The sequence below is a fragment of the Oncorhynchus clarkii genome, chromosome 4, assembly GCF_045791955.1.
Source record: "Oncorhynchus clarkii lewisi isolate Uvic-CL-2024 chromosome 4, UVic_Ocla_1.0, whole genome shotgun sequence".
Lineage (NCBI taxonomy): Eukaryota > Metazoa > Chordata > Actinopteri > Salmoniformes > Salmonidae > Oncorhynchus > Oncorhynchus clarkii.
Genome location: NC_092150.1, coordinates 63142031 through 63163506, shown reverse-complemented (window position 1 = coordinate 63163506; position 21476 = coordinate 63142031). Strand labels below are relative to the sequence as shown.

General features: G+C 42.1%; 1 protein-coding gene across 6 annotated transcripts in view; it reads right to left on the bottom strand.

Moving 5' to 3' along the window:
* Positions 1-21476, bottom strand: part of LOC139407080 (laminin, alpha 2) — a 138841-nt gene that overhangs the window by 19254 nt on the left and 98111 nt on the right. For all 6 annotated transcript variants that reach the window (XM_071150427.1, XM_071150428.1, XM_071150429.1 and 3 more), the window contains 4 exons: positions 10967-11109; positions 9834-9932; positions 3051-3162; positions 540-702 (listed from right to left, as the gene is read on the bottom strand). In XM_071150427.1, the coding sequence (XP_071006528.1) occupies positions 540-702; positions 3051-3162; positions 9834-9932; positions 10967-11109 (517 nt within the window). The remainder of the gene's footprint in view (positions 1-539; positions 703-3050; positions 3163-9833; positions 9933-10966; positions 11110-21476) is intronic.

The window sequence follows — 21476 nt, the reverse complement described above, 5'->3', positions numbered from 1 at the left end:
TGTATGGTGTGAGAAGGAGGTAAGATATTCTTTGTCTCTCCTTTCGGTCTTCTTCTCCTGACGCAGGATCAGACCAGCCACTAGATGTCACTCTTTCTTCTTGCGTGACTCTTCCAGGCCTCAGCCAGAAGGAAGCTGGTTGGATTAGAATAATATCCCTATCACCCACCTCAAGCCACTTTTAATTAGTTCATTAAGATTTTGCATAAGAAAAGTAAACTTTATTTATTCAGCTGAGATTTGCTGAAGATTATTTCTGGAATATAAAAAAATGAAGAAACAAAACGCACATGTGAAAGTTGGTCCAGAATACCAGTATGTTTTTAAAGGGATCGCCTCTTCGTTTACTAGGATATGAAAGCATTCATTTAGCTGAGCTTATGATGACCCAGGAAATGCAGGGGATGCCTTCCTAGAAATATGACACAGGAGTCATTCAGTGTGTGCGTATGACTGGATGGTTCCATCCCTGTGTGGACCATAATAGCTAGACATCTCTCATGCTATCTGTGATCTGAGGTTGACTAGTCAGGCCTTACCCCAGCTCCTCCTCTGAGATGTGCTTCTTGCCTCCCAGCTGGCGTTTGCGGAGCTCGGCTAACATGGTCTCGATCTCCTGGTGCATCTCGTTTAGGCTCTTTTCTGGAGCTCCGTTCCTCCTGCCCAGAGTCTCATTCAGCTCTTTAGCCTTGACCTTCAGAACTGGAGGATAGATTACACGGGGAAGCCATTCTCATTTTAACACGCACATGCAAACACACACACATACACACTGCCATAAGGCATAGTGTCCTATACTGTCACCTCTAGCTGAAAGCCTGAGAACAGTATGCGTTGTAGAAATCAAACAGAGTTTGAGACATGTCTCCTCTCATCAAAACACACTGCTGCTGCTTTGACATGCCATGAAGATTACCATTATGTTTGAGGCAGACATCCAGACTGACTACCACATGTTAAAGTACACAGAGACAGAGACAGACAGACAGACAGACAGGTAGAGGGGCAGACAGACAGGTAGAGGGGTAGAGGGGCAGACAGACAGGTAGAGGGACAGACAGACAGACAGACAGACAGACAGACAGACAGACAGACAGACAGACACAGATAGACAGAGACAGAGCAGGAGGGCAGCACAGGCAGACAGAAAAAAACAGAAAGAGGGAGAGAGATCAAGCTGAACCCCCTCGTTGATGAGAGAGAGAGAGGGAGGGAGGGGGGGATCTGAAAAGGCTGTGTGTCTGTTCGCTAGGCTGCTAACATCAAAGAGCCATGCTGAATCCACCCTGGCCTCTCAACCCGGCCAGTTAGTTAGTACAGGAAGTGTGTACTACTTTTGACCGACACTAGATGCCACGATTAGCAATGAGCTGTGTGTGCACAGCCAAGGCTTTGTGCGCGTGTTCTCAGAGCACAGATGGATGAGCTACAGAAGCAGCTAGCTAGATGAGCGGCTCAAAGGCAAGGCAGAACAAAGTGATTGACAACAAAAGCAGAAAAGTTTCACTTTTTTACATCCCATTCAATGGCAATTGGAGACTTCTTTTTAGGTTCAAAGACATTCAAATTCTGCTTGACAAAACAATGTACTTTAATCAAATGAATGTGGTCTTTGAAATCAAAAACCCGATCAGTTCAAAAGAGACGGGGAGAGAAGTTGCTCCGGCTGGGTTCTAATTAGAAAACAGATCATCAAATAAAAGATGAAGATGAGACTTAATTGGATGCGTTCCTTACATTCCTGAAGAGTTCCAACATAAACATTTCACGGCATTACAAAGACAAAATATATACCTATTAAAGGAGCCCGGTGAGGAATAATGACATACCATGTTTCAAAGGCAATTAAACACAAACGTTCCCGTGGATCGCATCATCAGATTGATTCGTTTACGAATGCATCAGCATGGAAAAAAAACTATCCAATCTCTTCCTGACCGCTTTCACGAGCTGCTCGATGTGCTTATGAAAATCTGTGGGGAAGTTAAGTGAGACATGCTCTGTGAATTTGACTTTCAGTGTGTTCATTGCTTTTTGGAAATCTTTCAGAAAAGACTATTTTAATGTAAATGAGGATGGCATCTGTTAAGTGTGTCATTGCGCTCAATCAGTAGACATGTCAATAGCCCATTTGAACCAGTCCAATCCTGTGAAGGTTCAGAGACTGTGTTTGAGCTTCAGTGAAGGTTTGGGTGCATGTTTGTGTGTGTGTGTGTCTCTATGTGTGTGTGTGTGTGTCTCTCTCTGTGTGTGTGTGTGTGTGTGTCTCTATGTGTGTGTGTGTGTGTGTGTGTGTGTGTCTCTATGTGTGCGTGTGTGTGTCTCTATGTGTGCGTGTGTGTGTCTCTATGTGTGCGTGTGTGTGTCTCTATGTGTGCGTGTGTGTATCTCAATGTGTGTGTGTGTGTGTGTGTGTGTGTGTGTGTGTGTGTGTGTGCATGCGTGCGTGCGTAAATCAAATCAAATTGTATTGGTCACATACACATATTTAGCAGAAGTTATTGCGGGTGTAGCGAAATGCTTGATGTCTATGTGTGTGTGTGTGTGTGTATGTGTGCCGTATAGATCTGGCAGTACCAGTCCCACCTGCTGTAGAGTGTGGAGCGGGGCTAGTCCATGCTGGCGAGGCAAGCGAGGCTGGGTGGAGAAATGTTCCCTGCTGACACTAATCACGTTGCCCACAGTGAGGAGCCACCACGTGCCAGTCCACTCTGATTATACCGCCTTCTCCAGACCCCATCCTCCATCCCTATTAATTAGGATATTACATGGCTCCACGGCTACAGCGACTAGGCCCTTTATCAAGTGATTCATCTTCCAATTTCAACCCAGAGAGAATGTCACAGCACAGAGGCGCCTAATCACAGAGCAGAGGACACAGCACAGAGCCCAGGCACTAATTCCCTCAGCATCCTGACCCTCCGGCCTTTACAACACTGAATTAGTACTCTGCTCTCAGACACTAAGCTAGCATTATGGCAGGAAAGTCATTTAGATTTAACCGTTTTTTTTTATTGTGGGAGGATCTTATAGGAATGTAGACGCAGTACCTTCTGCAGCCAGTAGGGTGTTCTTGACGAAAAGTTCCAGGTCTTCAGCTCGTTTGTGGATTCTGTTAGCATCATCACCTGTTTGCTCACCGTCTGCCGACACTTTGGTCGCCTGAGCAAGAACACACACACACCCACTCAATCAGTTGGATGGACATGAACTGATGGCTAGAGATAAACCAATCCAGGATGGGCCAGTGTTCCGTGTTCATTCAAGATGCACCCTTGATTGCCCGTTTCCAATCCTGAATCCCGTGGCCCACTATGGTCTAACAATGGACAGCCTCAGAGTACCTGGTCAAACAAACCTATTTCATAACCATCAGTCAGAGCTGGTATGACCTTTCAGAAATACTCTATAGATTAAAAAATAATGATTGAGGGATTCAAGCAGCCATAAATGGAATGAATGGTTGTATAAACATATTTTACTGCAAAAGCTGTTATGTTGTGACATACCCCCTTAACTCAAACAGTGCAGAATTATACCTTGCTGGAGGGGGAGGAGGAGGAGGGGGGGGGGGGGGCAACATAAGCCCATGTAAACCCAATATTGCAAGCTCTGATATTGCTAATATGTGAAATACAAGTAGTTAATTGTCTGCCCTACATACACAAACAAACATTAAAGCAGTTTGGAAATATAGGCCTCTAAACACACAGATATAAATCGGCGGAAATATCAATTATTAATATTTAAGATGAATGAAAACTTCAGTCTGGTAATCCGTTTCTGGTAAACCGGCCCATAGCGGGTTACACATTTCCAAGCTCTCAGTGCTGTATGGTCCTGCCTGACAAATATACATGTAGTAAAGTGTGTTTTTTTGATGATGGCTGACTATTGTAATTGGCTCTAAGGAAAACACCCCCTAAACTCAAAAAGTGCAGCACAATGCTCATGCAAGCTCATGCAACCCAAAATGGCTAACACTGATATTACTAAAATTCGGATACAGTTGAACATGTTGTGTCTGTTGTTATCAGCTCTAAGGCAAGTGGGCTCAGACACTGAAAACTGTCATTTTTTTCCCAGTGAAAGGTTCCTCTGTGGATTTGATATGTTTCGCCTCCACTCTTGCAATTACATTAGACGGCCCCGCTAGGTTTGACTCCAAATCAATATGGCATCCAAAATCCCAATATGGCTGCCACATTACCATTAAACGGTGGTTTAAACACGTGCATTTCTGTGCATGTTTAAAATGAGATACCCTTTTCAGATTTGTGTACTGTACTTATACTCAATAATATTTTTGTGTACTTTAACTCTGTTAAGAAGCCAATATGCCCACCATACACATTCAAACACATTTGTCTGGATATACAGCATACAAAGGAAGCATTCTGCTTGGCATGGCAACACGAAGCATTCCAAGACACGAGCATCTTTGAGAATCAGTGAGGCAACAGGGAGGCTCCAACCAAAGGAAAGAGAATCCAACCCTGGACTCTGGCACCCTCTCCCTAGCTCGACAACTTGCCCCTGCAGGGAAAACTCCACCCATGATATTTGTTTCATTAGTCTATTATTGATACACTATATTTCCATTTTTGTATGTCAGCAATCAAGTTTTCAAGATATGTAACTTTCGAAATACAGCTGGTATGATGCATTTAGCATCATATTATGCTAAATGCTGCACTGATTGCTAACACGCGAAACACTTTTTAAGTGTCTAAAACCTTAGGAACACCTGCTCTTTCCATGACATAGACTGACCAGGTGAATCCAGGTGAAAGCTATGATCCCTTATTGATGCCCCCTGTTAAATCCACTTCAGTGTACTGTAGATGAAGGGGAGGAGACAGGTTAAAGTAGGATTTTTAAGCCTTGAGACAATTGAGACATGGATTGTGTATGTGTGTTTTTCACGCTCATCAGTTTTCTGTATGTATCACGAATGGTCCACCACCCAAAGAATATCCAGTCTACTTGACAGAACTGTGGGAAGCATTGGAGTCAACATGGGCCAGCATCACTGTGGTGCATGCCCCAACAAATTTAGGCTGTTCTGAGGGAAAAAGGGGGTGCAACTCAATATTAGGAAGCTGTTCCTAATGTTTTGTACACTCAGTGTATATCAACAATGGACTAATGAAAGAAGTACCAAAAGATTGTTTTTGATTGAAGTTCTCCTTTAAGTCGCCTCCTTACCATTCAGAATTGAGCTTTGATTAATTGCTAGTCCAATACGTCTGCCTGAATCCAACAAGGCCTTCTGCTGGCTCACTGCATTTGTGATGCACATTGGAATGGTTCGATGCACTCTTATCGTGTTTGGGTTGAGCCGGCACATTGCTTCTTCCAGACAATCATGTCCACCGTCCTGGCTGTCTGCCCTGGAGTTGCAGTGTTGACTTGGCGTCATCACGGTGTATGGGTGAAGGTGCAAACCACACACGACAAGCGCATAAGGCACCTAGGTGTTCACTACAATGAACCAACCCAACCTGACAGTCAATGCCATCTTATTGGGCCTTCATATGTCATAGGAATTGCACCTCTCCAATGTCAGTGCTATCCTTAACCTCCCAGAACTGTCCTTGATAGGCCCACTCCACAATCAGTCCTCTTCCCAGGCAGTTACTAGAGACAGAGATACCAGGGAAATAGACTGCCACATGTCAGTAGGCCATTCAATAGCCAAAATGCCGTCTGGAAATTTCTGGCGTGCATTGTCCTCATATGTACCCATTTTGCTACCAACCCTGGCTGGCCAGCCCATTTGACACCTGTACTGGGCTTTCATGCTGGGGTGACTCATGCATTGGTCTGGGAATCTGCAGTATTCCCAACATCTCTATTAGGACATATGCCATTTATGGCTAAACAAGATGCACATTGGGATGGTAAAACTTGCTGTATATGATAGTTTATGTTGGCTGGGGATTGACTGTGAGACAGTTGCTTGATCATCTCCACCTCCTCTGCAAACCTTTTACTGTCCATCGACGCCCAGGGATCATCTTCAAATGTATATGGGTGTGGAGCTGTGCTATGTCCCTCACAACCAACGCTTCTCAGTCATAGTCTATGATCCAGCTACACTCGAACTAACCTCTAAGTAACCTGAGGTCACCGTCACAGGTGCTGTTACTCATCACATCTCCTGCTGGGCGTGCCCCAGTCTATAACGGCCATATTATCATCCTACCTGACTTCCAAATGAATATAAAGCCTAACATGTAGGACGTGACCTGCAGGGGTACGCCACATTTAACATGAAAAACACGAAAGGCACGTCTGTTTGTGACAGCCCTTTCACAACCAGACAAGCAACCATTCCACTACTGGAGCATCCCCGGCATCATTCAGGTAGGGATAACATTCCAGTTGTTAGTCAATGGGGTCTCGTTGGTATGCAAGCTGCATCTGCTGATTGCCTACAGCGAAATGGAAACGGATCATCTCAAAGCCCCAATACCCCGCCAGACATACAGGAAGGATAATACCATTGTCGCTACAGCTTGCCCCGAATGACCAGTTAACTGTGCAAACTGGTCAGGCCCCAGAACTACAACCACCACTGGCTACTTTGTCTCCTCACCCTGTTAGGACACACTCATGTCCTGGTCACCTCAAAGACTTTGAATCAACCTTGCACACTTAGTGTCAGTGAGGAAAATGAGGGATGTATAGTCCCAGTCAAAAGTTTGGACACACCTACTCAATGGTTTTTCTTTATTTTTTACTATTTTCTATATTGTAGAATAGTAGTGAAGACATCAAAACTATGAAATAACACATATGGAATCATGTAGTAAACAGAAAAAAGTGTTAAACCAAAATATATTTTATCTGTTAGATTCTTCAAAGTAGCCACCCTTTGCCTTGATGACAGCTTTGCACAATGTTGGCATTCTCTCAACCAGCTTTATGAGGTAGTCACCTGGAATTAATTTCAATTAACAGGTGTGCCTTAATAGTTAATTTGTGGAATTTCTTTCCTTCTTAATGCGTTTGAGCCAATCAGTTGTGTTGTGACAAGGTAGGGGTGGTATACAGAAGATAGCCATATCTGGTAAAAGACCAAGTCCATATTATGGCAAGTACAGCTCGAATAAACAAAGAGAAATGACAGTCCATCATTACTTTAAGACATGAAGGTCAGTCAATGCGGAACATTTCAAGAACTTTGAAAGTTTCTTCAAGTACAGTCGGAAAAACCATCAAGCGCTCTGATGAAACTGGCTCTCATGAGGACCACCACAGGAAAGGAAGACCCAGAGTTCCCTCTGCTGCAGAGGATAAGTTCATTAGAGTTCCCAGCCTCAGAAATTGCAGCCCAAATAAATGCTTCACAGAGTTCAAGTAACAGACACATCACAACATCAACTGTTCAGAAGAGACTGAATCAGTCCTTCATGGTCGAATGCTGCAAAGAAACCACTCCTAAAGGACACCAATAATAAGAAGAGACTTGCTTGGGCCAAGAAACACGATCAAAGTCAAAGGTCAAATAAATAAGACCTTTGAAAGGCTGGTCATGGCTCACATCAACACCATTATCCCAGAAACCCTAGACCCACTCCAATTTGCATATCGCCCCAACAGATCCACAGATGATGCCATCTCTATTGCACTCCACACTGCCCTTTCACACCTGGACAAAAGGAACACCTATGTGAGAATGCTATTCATTGACTACACCTCAGCGTTCAACATCATAGTGCCCTCAAAGCTCATCACTAAGCTAAGGACCCTGGGACTAAACACCTCCCTCTGCAACTGGATCCTGGACTTTTTTACTTAACACTTATTTTTCTTAAAACTGCATTGTTGGTTAAGAGCTTGTAAGTAAGCATTTCACTGTAAGGTGAAATTGTATGTATATGTATGTACTGTTGTATTTGGCGCATGTGACAAATACAATTTGATTTGATTGATTATTGCAGGTGTAGCGTAATGCTTGTTTTTGTGTTGCTCTACAACATCCATAGAGTACGACCCTGCATCACACAGGAAGCGGTACAGGTCCTAATCCAGGCACTTCATCTCCCGTCTGCACTACTGCAACTCGCTGTTGGCTGAGCTCCCCGCTTGTGCCATTAAACCCCTGCAATTTATCAGGAACGCTGCAGTCCGACCTGGTGTTCAACCTTCCCAAGATCTCCCATGTCATCCCGCTCCACCGCACACTCCACTGGCTTCCAGTCGAAGCTCGCATCAATTACAAGACTATGGTACTTGCCTACGGAGAAGCAAGAGGAACTGCCCCCTCCCTACCTTCAGGCTATGTTCAAACCTCTGGTCTCTTGGCCCTCTCCTACGGGAGGGCATCTCCCGCTCAGCCCAGTCAAAGCTATTCTCTGTCCTGGTACACCAATGGTGGAATAGCAGAAGCTAGGCCAGCAGAATCCCTGCCCATCTTCCGAAAGCATCTGAAACCCTACCTCTTCAAAGAGTATCTTAAATAATCCCACAGCATCCCCCTTCGGATCCCCTCCTCAAAAAATATGTTTTGTGAACTAAAACTGTCACTTAACCCCCCCATTAGCACCGACTTTGCTGATAGTTGCTTTATGGAGGAAAAATGTACTTACTATGACTTAGATATATGGTTGTCTCACCCAGCTATCTTGGACTAACTGTATGGTGCTCTGGACAAGAACGTCTGCAACATGACTAAAATGTAAATGGTATATTCATAGTTGATATTTCCGCCTATTGTATCTGTGTGTTTACAGGCCTATATTTCCAAGATGCATGAAAATATCCTAATGCTGTTTGTTTGTGTATTTAGGGCAGACAACTGCCTACTTATATTCCACATTTTAGCAATAACAGAGCGTGCGATATTTGGTTACATGACCAACCCCTCCTCCAGCAACATAACGAAGTGGTCTTGAATGCCAATTGAGTTATGAGGACAGAATCAGGGAAAACATCAATGTCAGAATGTATCTCTTTTTCTGTCAGAAAAAGGAGAAGTACATGTCTTTTATAGAGTGTGGATGGTTTGTTGTTAACAGAGAAAGCTCGATCCAAGGATATTTTGATCAGCTTTAATAATGCACATAAATTGTGGCTTCTAGCAATGTAATTATCTGCATCCTTTCCAATCCCCCATATACGTATATATATATATATATATATATATATTGTATTTTTGTAAATATATTAAATATATTTTCCTTCTTTATTATTTTCCCGTAACCCTACCACCCCTCCCCTAATTGGGTTAAACTAATAGACAACAATACTTAGGCTTATACTTTTAGCTTACACATACTACAGTATATACATTTTACAGACAGTATATTCTATGTTCTCAGACACAAAGAAAACCTTGCTGGAACCGGTATCTCAAAGTTAAATACAAAAGTATTCATCGGTTTTCAGTCCTCGGGTTCCTGTCCTCACTTGAAGTTGATATCTTTCTTTTAATGACAGATTCATTTGAGAAAAAGAAACAAAACAATCTATTGTCGTAATGCTCACTTTTTTTGTGACTGTATGTATCAATTGAAAGCTGACGTATGACCTAACATCAATCAAAATATTGATTGACTAACCTTGTCATTCCAATTGTTTTTAGAAAATAAATAAAAACCTTCACTCACAACTGCCTATATCTTTCACACTAATTATTGTAAACGTACATACAAGGCTGTCTTTTGACGGCTTTATGAATTGGGATGGTCCAGTTTCAGTTGACCCCTTTACTAGACTGTGATGAGGGAGCCAGGACAGCCACATAGTGGCCACAGGGACAGTAGTGCCCGCCCCTGGGAACTCAGGAGTGGACAGTGTCAGCCTGGCCTGAGTGTCCTACCTACCCGACTCAGCAGATCGTCCATCTCTGTCACCAGGCTGCCCAGGTTACTGTCGGCCAGCTGCAGGCGCCTCTCGGGCGAATTCTGTGGCGAGAGCATGTGCTGTGTGGAAGACACACACACACACACACACACACACACACACACACACACACACACACACACACACACACACACACACACACACACACACACACACACACACACACACACACACACACACACACACACACACACACACACACACACAGGGGAGAATGTCAGAATGGGGCATTAGGCAGAAAGGTCATCTACTGTTTAAATCACCATGGGTCTGGGGAGTGAGGTGTGAGCAGAGCCTCGATACCCTGTATTTAACCATCCACCCCAGCCCAATTCATCAGTGTTATGCCAGTAGGGCTCCTGCCAGACATCTCCTCACAGGCCTATAAGAAGCAGAGCACCAGCAGCTGGAAAAGGGCATCTAGCTCAGTGGACTCCAAAAACGCAGCTTGAGCCAATGATCTGGCTTTCCACATGAGGGTAGCAATCAAGTGATGTCTTCATTGGCCCCCCTCACGATGCCCTTTAGCAATAATCTGCATCTTTGTTGTGCCTTATATCTCCAGCTCCATCTCCTCTGCTTTCTGAGGATTTGAGGGAAATGCACTATTGTTATCGCACCGCTGAGATGCGTTTGAATGCCACTGTTTGTGTAATATCTCACTGTTATATCACTGTTACAGAGTGTGGTGTTTGTGTCTTTGTTCTTTGTGTGTGAGAGAGAGGTGGATGCCGTTAGCTGAACGGAGTGGAGCTATGGCATTGTCTGGAGGGGATATGAGGAGTGTTTGAAACCGGGGTGTGAGTCGGGCTCCACGTCCCCGCCTGAGACACTAACAGCTGAGAGATATTTACACAGCACCTTGTCCATGTGGGCAACTTAATCACAACTGATTCTGTTCATCTTAGCAATTCAGTCAGGTACTCACTAGTGTAAGTAAACAGACACGCCAAATTGAATGTAGGCCTCCAGAGACAAACTTGATCTTAGGAATCTAGATATCATAGATTTGTCAAATACAGGAATATTGTAGTACTCACTCTTTGGAGCGAAGGTGAACACTAAAGGAAGTGTTTGGGTGCCTTCTATTCACCTTGAGTTCCTGCGTCATGTTCTCAAACCGGTAGAGGACTTTGTAGGGCGGTGGCAGAGGGGTGGTGAGGTTGACACTGGTGATGATACGATGCAGTCTATCCATATCTCTGATGAGGAGCCCGGCACAGTCATCATCGCAGGCTGTAACACACCCACACACCCCCCCCCCCCCCCCACACACACACACACACACACACACACACACACACACACACACACACACACACACACACCGACATCAACACGCACACCGACATCAACACGCACACACACACACACCATGGCAGTTAGAAACCTCTAATGACGAGTGGTCTCTAATGACACCAATTAAAACCATTAGAGAGCGTTCAGGCTCGTTCAGAGAATCAAATAATAATCCCAGCTAACGTGTGTGGTCAGGGTGACACTGAGCTCTGAAGCTGTGTGTGGGTGTGTATATGGGGGACACTGGGACAGTCTCTCATTGGGACACCAAGACACTCTACTTGGGGTCAAAGGGGCAACCCCAGGGGCATGGGGATGCTAATGGTAGCTTGTTGCCTGGCAACATCTCTACCAAAGGGACATGTACTGTCACGCATGAAAAAATACTAATTTACTATATTTACTATATATTACTATATACAGTGCCTTGCGAAAGTATTCGGCCCCCTTGAACTTTGCGACCTTTTGCCACATTTCAGGCTTCAAACATAAAGATATAAAACTGTATTTTTTTGTGAAGAATCAACAACAAGTGGGACACAATCATGAAGTGGAACGACATTTATTGGATATTTCAAACTTTTTTAACAAATCAAAAACTGAAAAATTGGGCGTGCAAAATTATTCAGCCCCCTTAAGTTAATACTTTGTAGCGCCACCTTTTGCTGCGATTACAGCTGTAAGTCGCTTGGGGTATGTCTCTATCAGTTTTGCACATCGAGAGACTGAAAATTTTTCCCATTCCTCCTTGCAAAACAGCTCGAGCTCAGTGAGGTTGGATGGAGAGCATTTGTGAACAGCAGTTTTCAGTTCTTTCCACAGATGCTCGATTGGATTCAGGTCTGGACTTTGACTTGGCCATTCTAACACTTGGATATGTTTATTTTTGAACCATTCCATTGTAGATTTTGCTTTATGTTTTGGATCATTGTCTTGTTGGAAGACAAATCTCCGTCCCTGTCTCAGGTCTTTTGCAGACTCCATCAGGTTTTCTTCCAGAATGGTCCTGTATTTGGCTCCATCCATCTTCCCATCAATTTTAACCATCTTCCCTGTCCCTGCTGAAGAAAAGCAGGCCCAAACCATGATGCTGCCACCACCATGTTTGACAGTGGGGATGGTTGTTCAGGGTGATGAGCTGTGTTGCTTTTATGCCAAACATAACGTTTTGCATTGTTGCCAAAAAGTTCAATTTTGGTTTCATCTGACCAGAGCACCTTCTTCCACATGTTTGGTGTGTCTCCCAGGTGGCTTGTGGCAAACTTTAAACAACACTTTTTATGGATATCTTTAAGAAATGGCTTTCTTCTTGCCACTCTTCCATAAAGGCCAGATTTGTGCAATATACGACTGATTGTTGTCCTATGGACAGAGTCTCCCACCTCAGCTGTAGATCTCTGCAGTTCATCCAGAGTGATCATGGGCCTCTTGGCTGCATCTCTGATCAGTCTTCTCCTTGTATGAGCTGAAAGTTTAGAGGGACGGCCAAGTCTTGGTAGATTTGCAGTGGTCTGATACTCCTTCCATTTCAATATTATCGCTTGCACAGTGCTCCTTGGGATGTTTAAAGCTTGGGAAATCTTTTTGTATCCAAATCCGGCTTTAAACTTCTTCACAACAGTATCTCGGACCTGCCTGGTGTGTTCCTTGTTCTTCATGATGCTCTCTGCGCTTTTAACGGACCTCTGAGACTATCACAGTGCAGGTGCATTTATACAGAGACTTGATTACACACAGGTGGATTGTATTTATCATCATTAGTCATTTAGGTCAACATTGGATCATTCAGAGATCCTCACTGAACTTCTGGAGAGACTTTGCTGCACTGAAAGTAAAGGGGCTGAATAATTTTGCACGCGCAATTTTTTCAGTTTTTGATTTGTTAAAAAAGTTTTAAATATCCAATAAATGTTCCACTTCATGATTGTGTCCCACTTGTTGTTGATTCTTCACAAAAAAATACAGTTTTATATCTTTATGTTTGAAGCCTGAAATGTGGCAAAAGGTCGCAAAGTTCAAGGGGGCCGAATACTTTCGCAAGGCACTGTATATATATACTACAGCACTTACTATATAATTCTGTAGTAAATTGTAGTATACTGTAGAATACTATATTACACACTGTAGTATCCCTTGATCATGTGTAGTACTTATTATAGAATGTAGTAGTATACTGTAGAATAGTATAATAAATACTACAGTAATGTCTGCAAAAACACTACAATCTGCAAAAACACTACACTTTTTTAGTAAACACTACAGTATTTAATTTGGGTATACCTTGCCCATTCCAGTTCTCCATATCCCAATTTGTGCCACCCGTAAGTGAGAAACTTTACATGCCAAGTATATACCATATATTGTGTTCCCTACAGGTTATAGAAAAAAGCAGAAGCTCTGAACTATCTGTTTAGACCCCAGTCCTATCTGCCTACAGTTTATGGAAAATTTGCTATTTTTGTATTTTCCAGTAGGCCTCCACTTCTATGTCACAGATAGTCAAACAAAAACACTATAGTAAATACTATAGTAATGTCTGCAAAAACACTACAGTAAATACGACAGTAAACTACAATATGTAAAAATATTACATAAATTACTACAGTATATACTACAGTTTTATTTTACTACAGAATTTTTTCTATAGTTAACTATGAATACTACAGTATACTACAATAAATACATGCCCACAAAAACATTACAGGGGATACTACAGTAAAGTCTGCAAAAATTATACTGTGAATACTATAGTATTTATACCATAGTATACTATACACTTTCATGTGGGGTATGTACAAGGGTGACTATGTTAGCACTGGAAAAGAGGACAAGTGCTTTTTAAATCTGAGCGACATGGTGGAACGGGTTGAACCCCAGCTTCCTCCTCCTTCACCTTGTTTAGTTTAGTTTCATCCCATTCCCCCACACACACCAGCGCTCTTTCAAAAGACACAACCACTCTTTGAAAACCCTTCAAGGTAGCCGTCCTCTATCCTCTACGCTTTAGGCTTTGGAGAATCCTAGAGTTTCTGTGCTGGTTTGAGATTAGACAGGAGCAGCACTGGGGGAAGGGATCTCGAGCGTGAAATTTAACACAGTGTGAAACGGCTTTTGGCAGCCCATTATGAGTGTTCGACATGCCACAAGCGACGAGAAACAAAACACACACAGTACACACACGCACACACTACAATCAACAAGCCATGTGTGAATTTATCATATTCTTCGAATTTCTCCTGAATTTTGCCACATAAAAAATGAGTTGAGAAATTAACATGTCAGAAAATGATTTTTTTTATAGACCCGCTGTTATAAAGGAGGAAGGCCTGACAATCCACACAGTAAGATAGCACACATCCTGTGAATGTGAGAGTTTGTCATAAAACACTCCAAAATGCACACACTGCATGAAATACATGCAAATCCTGTTACCCTCCCCAAAGGCAAGACAACATGCAGCCAATCAGTTTCACCTGAATCATCTGACATACTGTATCTAACAAGCAATGGACTCCTACCATCACTGCTTCAGGAAACCTGCTAGAGTCCATGACTGGGAACAGTTAGACATTATTTCAGATAGTCAGCTTGCCAGGTTAGTTGGCACCGTAGCCTACAGAATTGTATCTAAAACATACAGTACAATTCATTGCCTGAAGTATGATAACATGTAGTCTCAAAGAAATTACAATAATTCAAGCGCAAACAATGTTACAAATGAACCTTTCATAACTTCGACTTCTTTTTTGACAAATATAGTGACCACCATCTTTGTTTACTTTGGGATTGGCGCTTGGGATAACATGTTGTCTGCCGTGGGATATATATAATATAGCCTGTAGTACATGGTCTCCCTCGGCATTGCCAATTGCTCAAAGCAAATGATCGGATTTGCTGTGCTATGCTAAATCTGAATTATTAACATTGGGGGAGCTTAACCTGGATTGGTTGATACCAGTATCAGATAAACTGAAAGATATTTGCACTGAGCTAAATTGAACTCAACTGATAACTAAACCAACCTGCCCCAACTTAAAACAGCCTGAAAAATCTACTCTTTCTGACAAACGCCCCTCATAAGTATACAGCCATTGGAATCTTTGCTAACGAGCTCAGTGACCATCGTCTGCATTAGAGATACTAAACTAACAACATTTTGTTTGCGCATTATTACAAAAATACATTTTTGAACTTTCAATAAGCAACATTTCCTGTATGACCTGGGGTTGCATGATTGGGTGTGTCCTCTCTTTTTAACTCTGCTGCAGATAAGCATGCCCCATATAAAAGATTAAGGGTAAAGGGCAGATCTAACCCATGGTTTATGCATGAATTGTCTGAAAGATTTGATGAAATAAACTTAGCTTGGGCTAAGGCTACTAATGACTGATTATATCTCTGACTAGCAGTCCTTTAGACATTTGAGAAATAGATGTCTTACTCTGGTTAGAAAAGTCAACATCCTTCTTGAATTGTGTATCTGAAAGTGGTGAAAATTTCAGCTAAATTCTGGAAAGTGGTAAAAATGTAATTCCACCTCCTCATTACCCCAGCAGGTTATGACAGCCTCTGGTACCATAACAGACAAAAATGAAAGTTGTGGTGCTTTTTATAACCATTAGGCCTCAGCTGGCCACCTATTTGAAATAATATTTTTTTGAAAATACCTCAAGTTCCACTAAAGAAAGTCCTTTATACACCTCTACACAGATAGCAGAGAATGATGCACTTCCAGGCACTCACTCTTAAAAAAAGTGAACCATTTTATGTCAATGCTGTACTTGTACTAAGTGACTTGCAAAAAATGTATGTACAAAAATTCACAGGAGATGAATAGCTTGATCCCTTTTTACTGCAGCTTTCTGCCCCCATCATTATATAACCTTTGACCCACTTTTTTTATTCAAAAATTGCTTCTGGCGCTATCTCTAAGATCTGGAAGGCGACACATGTCCTCCCCCTTCACAAAGGCCTTCTGACCTAGATAACTTTTGCCCATATCTAAACTATGTTGCCTTGCAAAAATATTACAATCACTGGCAAACGCTCAGTTAATCTTTTACTTTTTAACTTCAAATGATATTCTTAATGTCTGGTTTTAGACCTAGACATAGCACTGTTTCAGCAGCTACACTTGCCTTTGATACTGTCAACCATCACCTACTCATTCCAGGGGTCTTGCAATTGGTTTGGGAACTATCTGTCAGACAGGACACCATGTGTGCTTTCTGATGGTGTCAAGGTACCTTGATATTACTAAAGGTGTCCCGCAAGGGTAGATTTCAGGACCTGCTTTCTTTACTATTTATATAAATAATACTGGTCTATCTGCAAAAACCTGTAACATTCATCTGTATGCTATTGACCCTACCGCTGACCAGCTGCAATCTGATTTTGTTGCCTTGCAGAAAGCCCTTGTTGATTTGAAATTGATACTTAACACAGGAAAAACTGAATGCATGTCTAATTCTCTTAGAAATATTTCAGATGGTTTACACACAGATGGCATTGGAGGATTTTCTCTTTGAGCAGGTTCCCGTCCTTAAATATCTGGGATTTTGGATTGACAAACATTTGAAGTTTAAACAACATATGGATGAGCTTGTTAAGAAGCTGAGTTTTAAAGTAGGCTTCTTTTATAGAACTACATCATGCCTCTCTAAACAGCAGGAAACAGGTTGTACAAGCAACCTTCCTGCCAGATCTTGATTATGGTGGCACCTTTAATCAGAATGCAGCAGCCACTAACCTAAAAACCTTGGATGCAGTGTACCATAGCGCACTTCGCTTTATCACAGGTGACAGGTTTAATACTCGCTGCACCCTTATTCAGAAGGTCAGCTGGCCCTCTCTAAATTTCCGTAGATCACTTAATTTCTCCTTTTTTGTTAACAAAGCTCTGCTGCACAAGCTTCCAACATACACTACATTACCAAAAGTATGTGGACATCTGCTCGTCCAACATCTCAGTTCCAAATCATGGGCATTAATATAGAGTTGGCCCCCCCTTTGCTGCTATAACAGCCTCCACTCTTCTGGAAAGGCTTTCCATTAGATGTCGGAACATTGCTGCAGGGACTTGCTTCCATTCAGCCACAAGACTATTAGTGAGGTCGGGGAATGATGTAGGGCGATTAGGCCTGGCTCACAGTCTGCGTTCCAATTCATCCCAAAGGTGTTAGATGGGGTGGAGGTCAGGGCTCTGTGCAGGCCAATTAAGTTCTTCCACACCAGTCTTGACAAACCATTTCTTTATGGACCTCGCTTTGTGCAAGTGGGCATTGTCATGCTGAAACAGGAAGGACCTTCCCCAAACTGTTGCCACAAAGTTGGAAGCACAGAATATATATATAATATCATTGTATGCTGTAGCGTTAAGATTTAGCTTCACTGGAACTAAGCTGAACCATGAAAAACAGCCAAAGACCAATATTCCTCCTCCACCAAACTTTACAGTTGGCACTATGCATTTGGGCAGGTAGCGTTCTCCTGAAATCCGGCAAACCCAGATTCGTCCATCGGACTGCCAGATGGTGCAGCGTGATTCATCACTCCAGAGAACGCGTTTCCCATGCTCCAGAGTCCAATGGCGGCGAGCTTTACACCACTCCAGCTGTTGCTTGGCATTGCGCAGGGTGATATTAGGCTTGTGTGCGGCTGCTCGGTCATTGAAACCCATTTCATGAAGCCCCCGACAAACAGTTATTCTGCTAATGTTGCTTCCAGAGGCAGTTTGGATCTCGGTAGTGTGTTGCAACTGAGGAAAGGTGGTTTTTACATTTTACACGCTACTCATTACTCGTTACTCAAGGCCCTTCTACTGCCAGTGTTTGTCTATGGAGATTGCACAGCTGTGTGCTTGGTTCTATACACCTGTGTCAGCAATGGGTGTGGCTGAAATAGCCGAATCTATCCATTTGAAGTGCTTGGTTCTATACACCTGTGTCAGCAATGGGTGTGGCTGAAATAGCCGAATCTATCGTTTTGAAGGGGTGTCCACATACTTGTATATACACTACCGTTCAAAAGTTTGGGGTCACTTAGAAATGTTGTTGTTTTTTAAAAAAAAGCACATTTTTGTCCATTAAAATAACATCAAATCGATCAGAAATACAGTGTAGACATTGTTAATGTTGTAAATTACTATTGTAGCTGGAAACGGCTAATTCTTTATGGAATATCTACATAGGCGTACAGGGGCCCATTATCAGCAATCATCACTCCTGGGTTCCAATGGCACGTTGTGTTAGCTAATCCAAGTTTATCATTTTAAAAGGCTAATTGATCATTACAAAACCCTTTTGCAATTATGTAAGCACATCTGAAAACTGTTGTTCTCATTAAAGAAGCAATACAACTGGCCTTCATTAGACTAGTTGAGTATCTGGAGCATCAGCATTTGTGGGTTCCATTACAGTTTCAAAATGTCCAGAAACAAAGTACTTTCTTCTGAAACTCCTCAGGCTATTATTTTTTCTGAGAAATGAAGGCTATTCCATGTGAGTAATTGCCAAGAAACTGAAGATAGTAGAGACTCAGCGCTAGAAAATGGTATATCATACACGTATTATACAAGTAATTCTGCTTTGAAAGTTGCTAAACTTGTAACCTCACTTTTGAGAAAATGTCCCTTGAATGTTTTGGTACCTACTGGAGAGCTCACCTTTGTTTACACCCATTCAGCATCGTTCACACCTTTTTAAGATTTAGCCCCACCCATCTCTTTAAGGATTCACATGTGAGGCTATGTACCAAATATTTCAAAACTAAAGGATGGCTTATACTACGGGTGTGTTCGTAAATTTAACGGGTGTGTTCATTAACTTAATCTGGAGTGCCAGAGTGTGCTCTGGGCGTTTATAAACTGAGAGTTGTCAGATTGTCCGTTCGTTAATTCAGAGCATTTCGCTCTCGCAGCGTTCAGAGCGCGCACACTGGACGCTCTGGGTGAAAAGTAGGGTTGATCCAAGAATTCTGACTTAACAACAGCAGTCAAGCACCCGAGCTAACTGGCTAACATTGGCTAGCTTGCTAGCTTATTCCAGACACAAATAAGATAACAGCTTCCTGACCATTTTACACGCCCTAGCAGAGCTGGTTATGCTGTTTTTATGTTATCCAGAGCGTTGGTGACTGCAACTGTGCTGCTGGAAACAATTTAATTACACTTTTTTGGCAACGTTTACTGATACCGGCCATACTCAACGTGTGTTGAGCTTTCGTAAATTCGTCAGTTATTCTGCGCTCTGGCACACTCAGACAAGAGTACTCTGAAATCGGAATAGATAGCCAGAGCTAATTTACCAGCTACGTCTATCGACAGTTGTTGCAGTGACATCATAAACAATCTATTGAAATAGTTACTTGCATAGTGAAGTCTTTTGTTTAGACATGTAGCTAGCTAGCTAAACAATGAACCATAATCCCAACTCATAAAGTTACTACTATGCATGAATCTGCACGGAGATAACCAACCAGGTTCAATGTTAGCTAGCTAACATTAGGCTATAACTAGCAATGCTAATGGCTCTGAGATACGAATAATATTACTACACAGATCATATATGTAATGTTAAATTAGAAATGTGTAATAACGGAAAATGTAGCTAGCTAGACTCTCTTGGATGGACGTATCTCCCTATCTGTCACGGGTGCCATGGTTTCCCCTAGTTTGAAGATGTAATCCGGAGACAGGTGTTTAATACAACAGTGTGTTGTCTTTTCGACCCAGTCTGCATATTTGCAATCAAACGCCAGAATCTCCTTAGCTATCATACTCTAATTCCACTGATTTCAAAACTCGGTCCTCCAGAAAGTGGAGAGCAACACTTACGCAGATCTACTACCTGATATCTTTCAAAAAAGAATCGTTAGAAAGGATTACCTACACATACTGACCACCTCATAATATAGACAGACGCTGCTACATGGCAGACCAATCCAAACTCATCTCTCGGCATGTCCAGTCCACTCAATATCTCAGCCAATCATGGCTAGCGGGAAGGTTACTGACTTTTTCCATGGCTAAACCAACTAGGCTCGTACTTGAACAACTGTAATCATATTTGCAGATGGCATACAAGTTTGTTATTAAGGCACACGAAAGTTCACATGTTCCAGAAGGCTTTTCTGCCCAAAAACGCATTTTGATTAAAAAAAATTAAGTTTACGTTCAAATGGCTCTCCTGTGAAGTAGTAACGCGCGACATACGCCTAGTTTCCTGAAACAAGTCACATACTGCAGGTCCTATATTTGAGAGATATAAGAAAGCTCAGTTTATTGAATTTTTTTTACCCATATTTAACTTTTTGGGGCACTAAACTACTTTCATAAATATTTCCATAAATTATTTTAACTGGTACCGGGCTACCTTCAGACGAGTCTTGTGAAGCTTGTGGGCTTTCTAGAGCAAAACAGCCATCTAGCCATAAAGGGGTCATATTATACCGTTCGGAGGCTACAGACGTTTTTGTGAGAAGACACATTTTCAAGATGTCTCCTGGTCTGACAAACACCGCTGTCGCTCTGCCACCTGCCAATGCAGATGCGGTGGATTGAGACACAGCTCATGCAAAACAACTGATATCTCTAGCTTAAACAGATTTTTATGGGGATTTTTTTACAATGCAAATTAGATTTATGCGGGGCACGGACGTCGACTCAAAAACAAGGTACCAAACCCGCTCACAAGGTTTGTTAACTCTTAAGGTCCCTAGGTAAATCAGCCTTTATGTTTGGAATCATTTACCATCCTCATTACATCTTGATTCTCTGGTGCCAATAGGGCAGTTTAGAACGCTGATGAGGAACACATTCACAGAGGTTTGTGAGTGTTTTGGTTGATTGCAATAACTTATTTGTGTTGTTGAAATGTAGTGTATCTGTTGTATGTTGTAGTGTATTTTTTGTTGTTGCTGTTTTATTGAATTGATTTGAGAATTGTTTGTTCTCAGGGCACCATTAAGAATGAGACCCTGGCCTCAATTGGGTTCCCCTGAATAAATAAATAATAATAATTTGTAAAAAATCACTACAAAGTCTTTGAATTCAATAATCTCTAAATTCCCTCTTATGAAGATTATAATCCTCAAGAAGGCCTAGATAACTAAGCAGTTTTACAACTGTCCCCTAAGTAATTTCCTACCACTTTAGACTCACATAAAAGGTAAAAAAATAAAAAATAAATAAAAAGGATAAGTCTAGAATATTGAATGAACAAAAAACAACCAAGAAAGTCTTACAAAGAAACCTTGCTGATTTTCTGTACTAGTAATTGTGTTTGTGTGTGTATTGAAAACAGTGC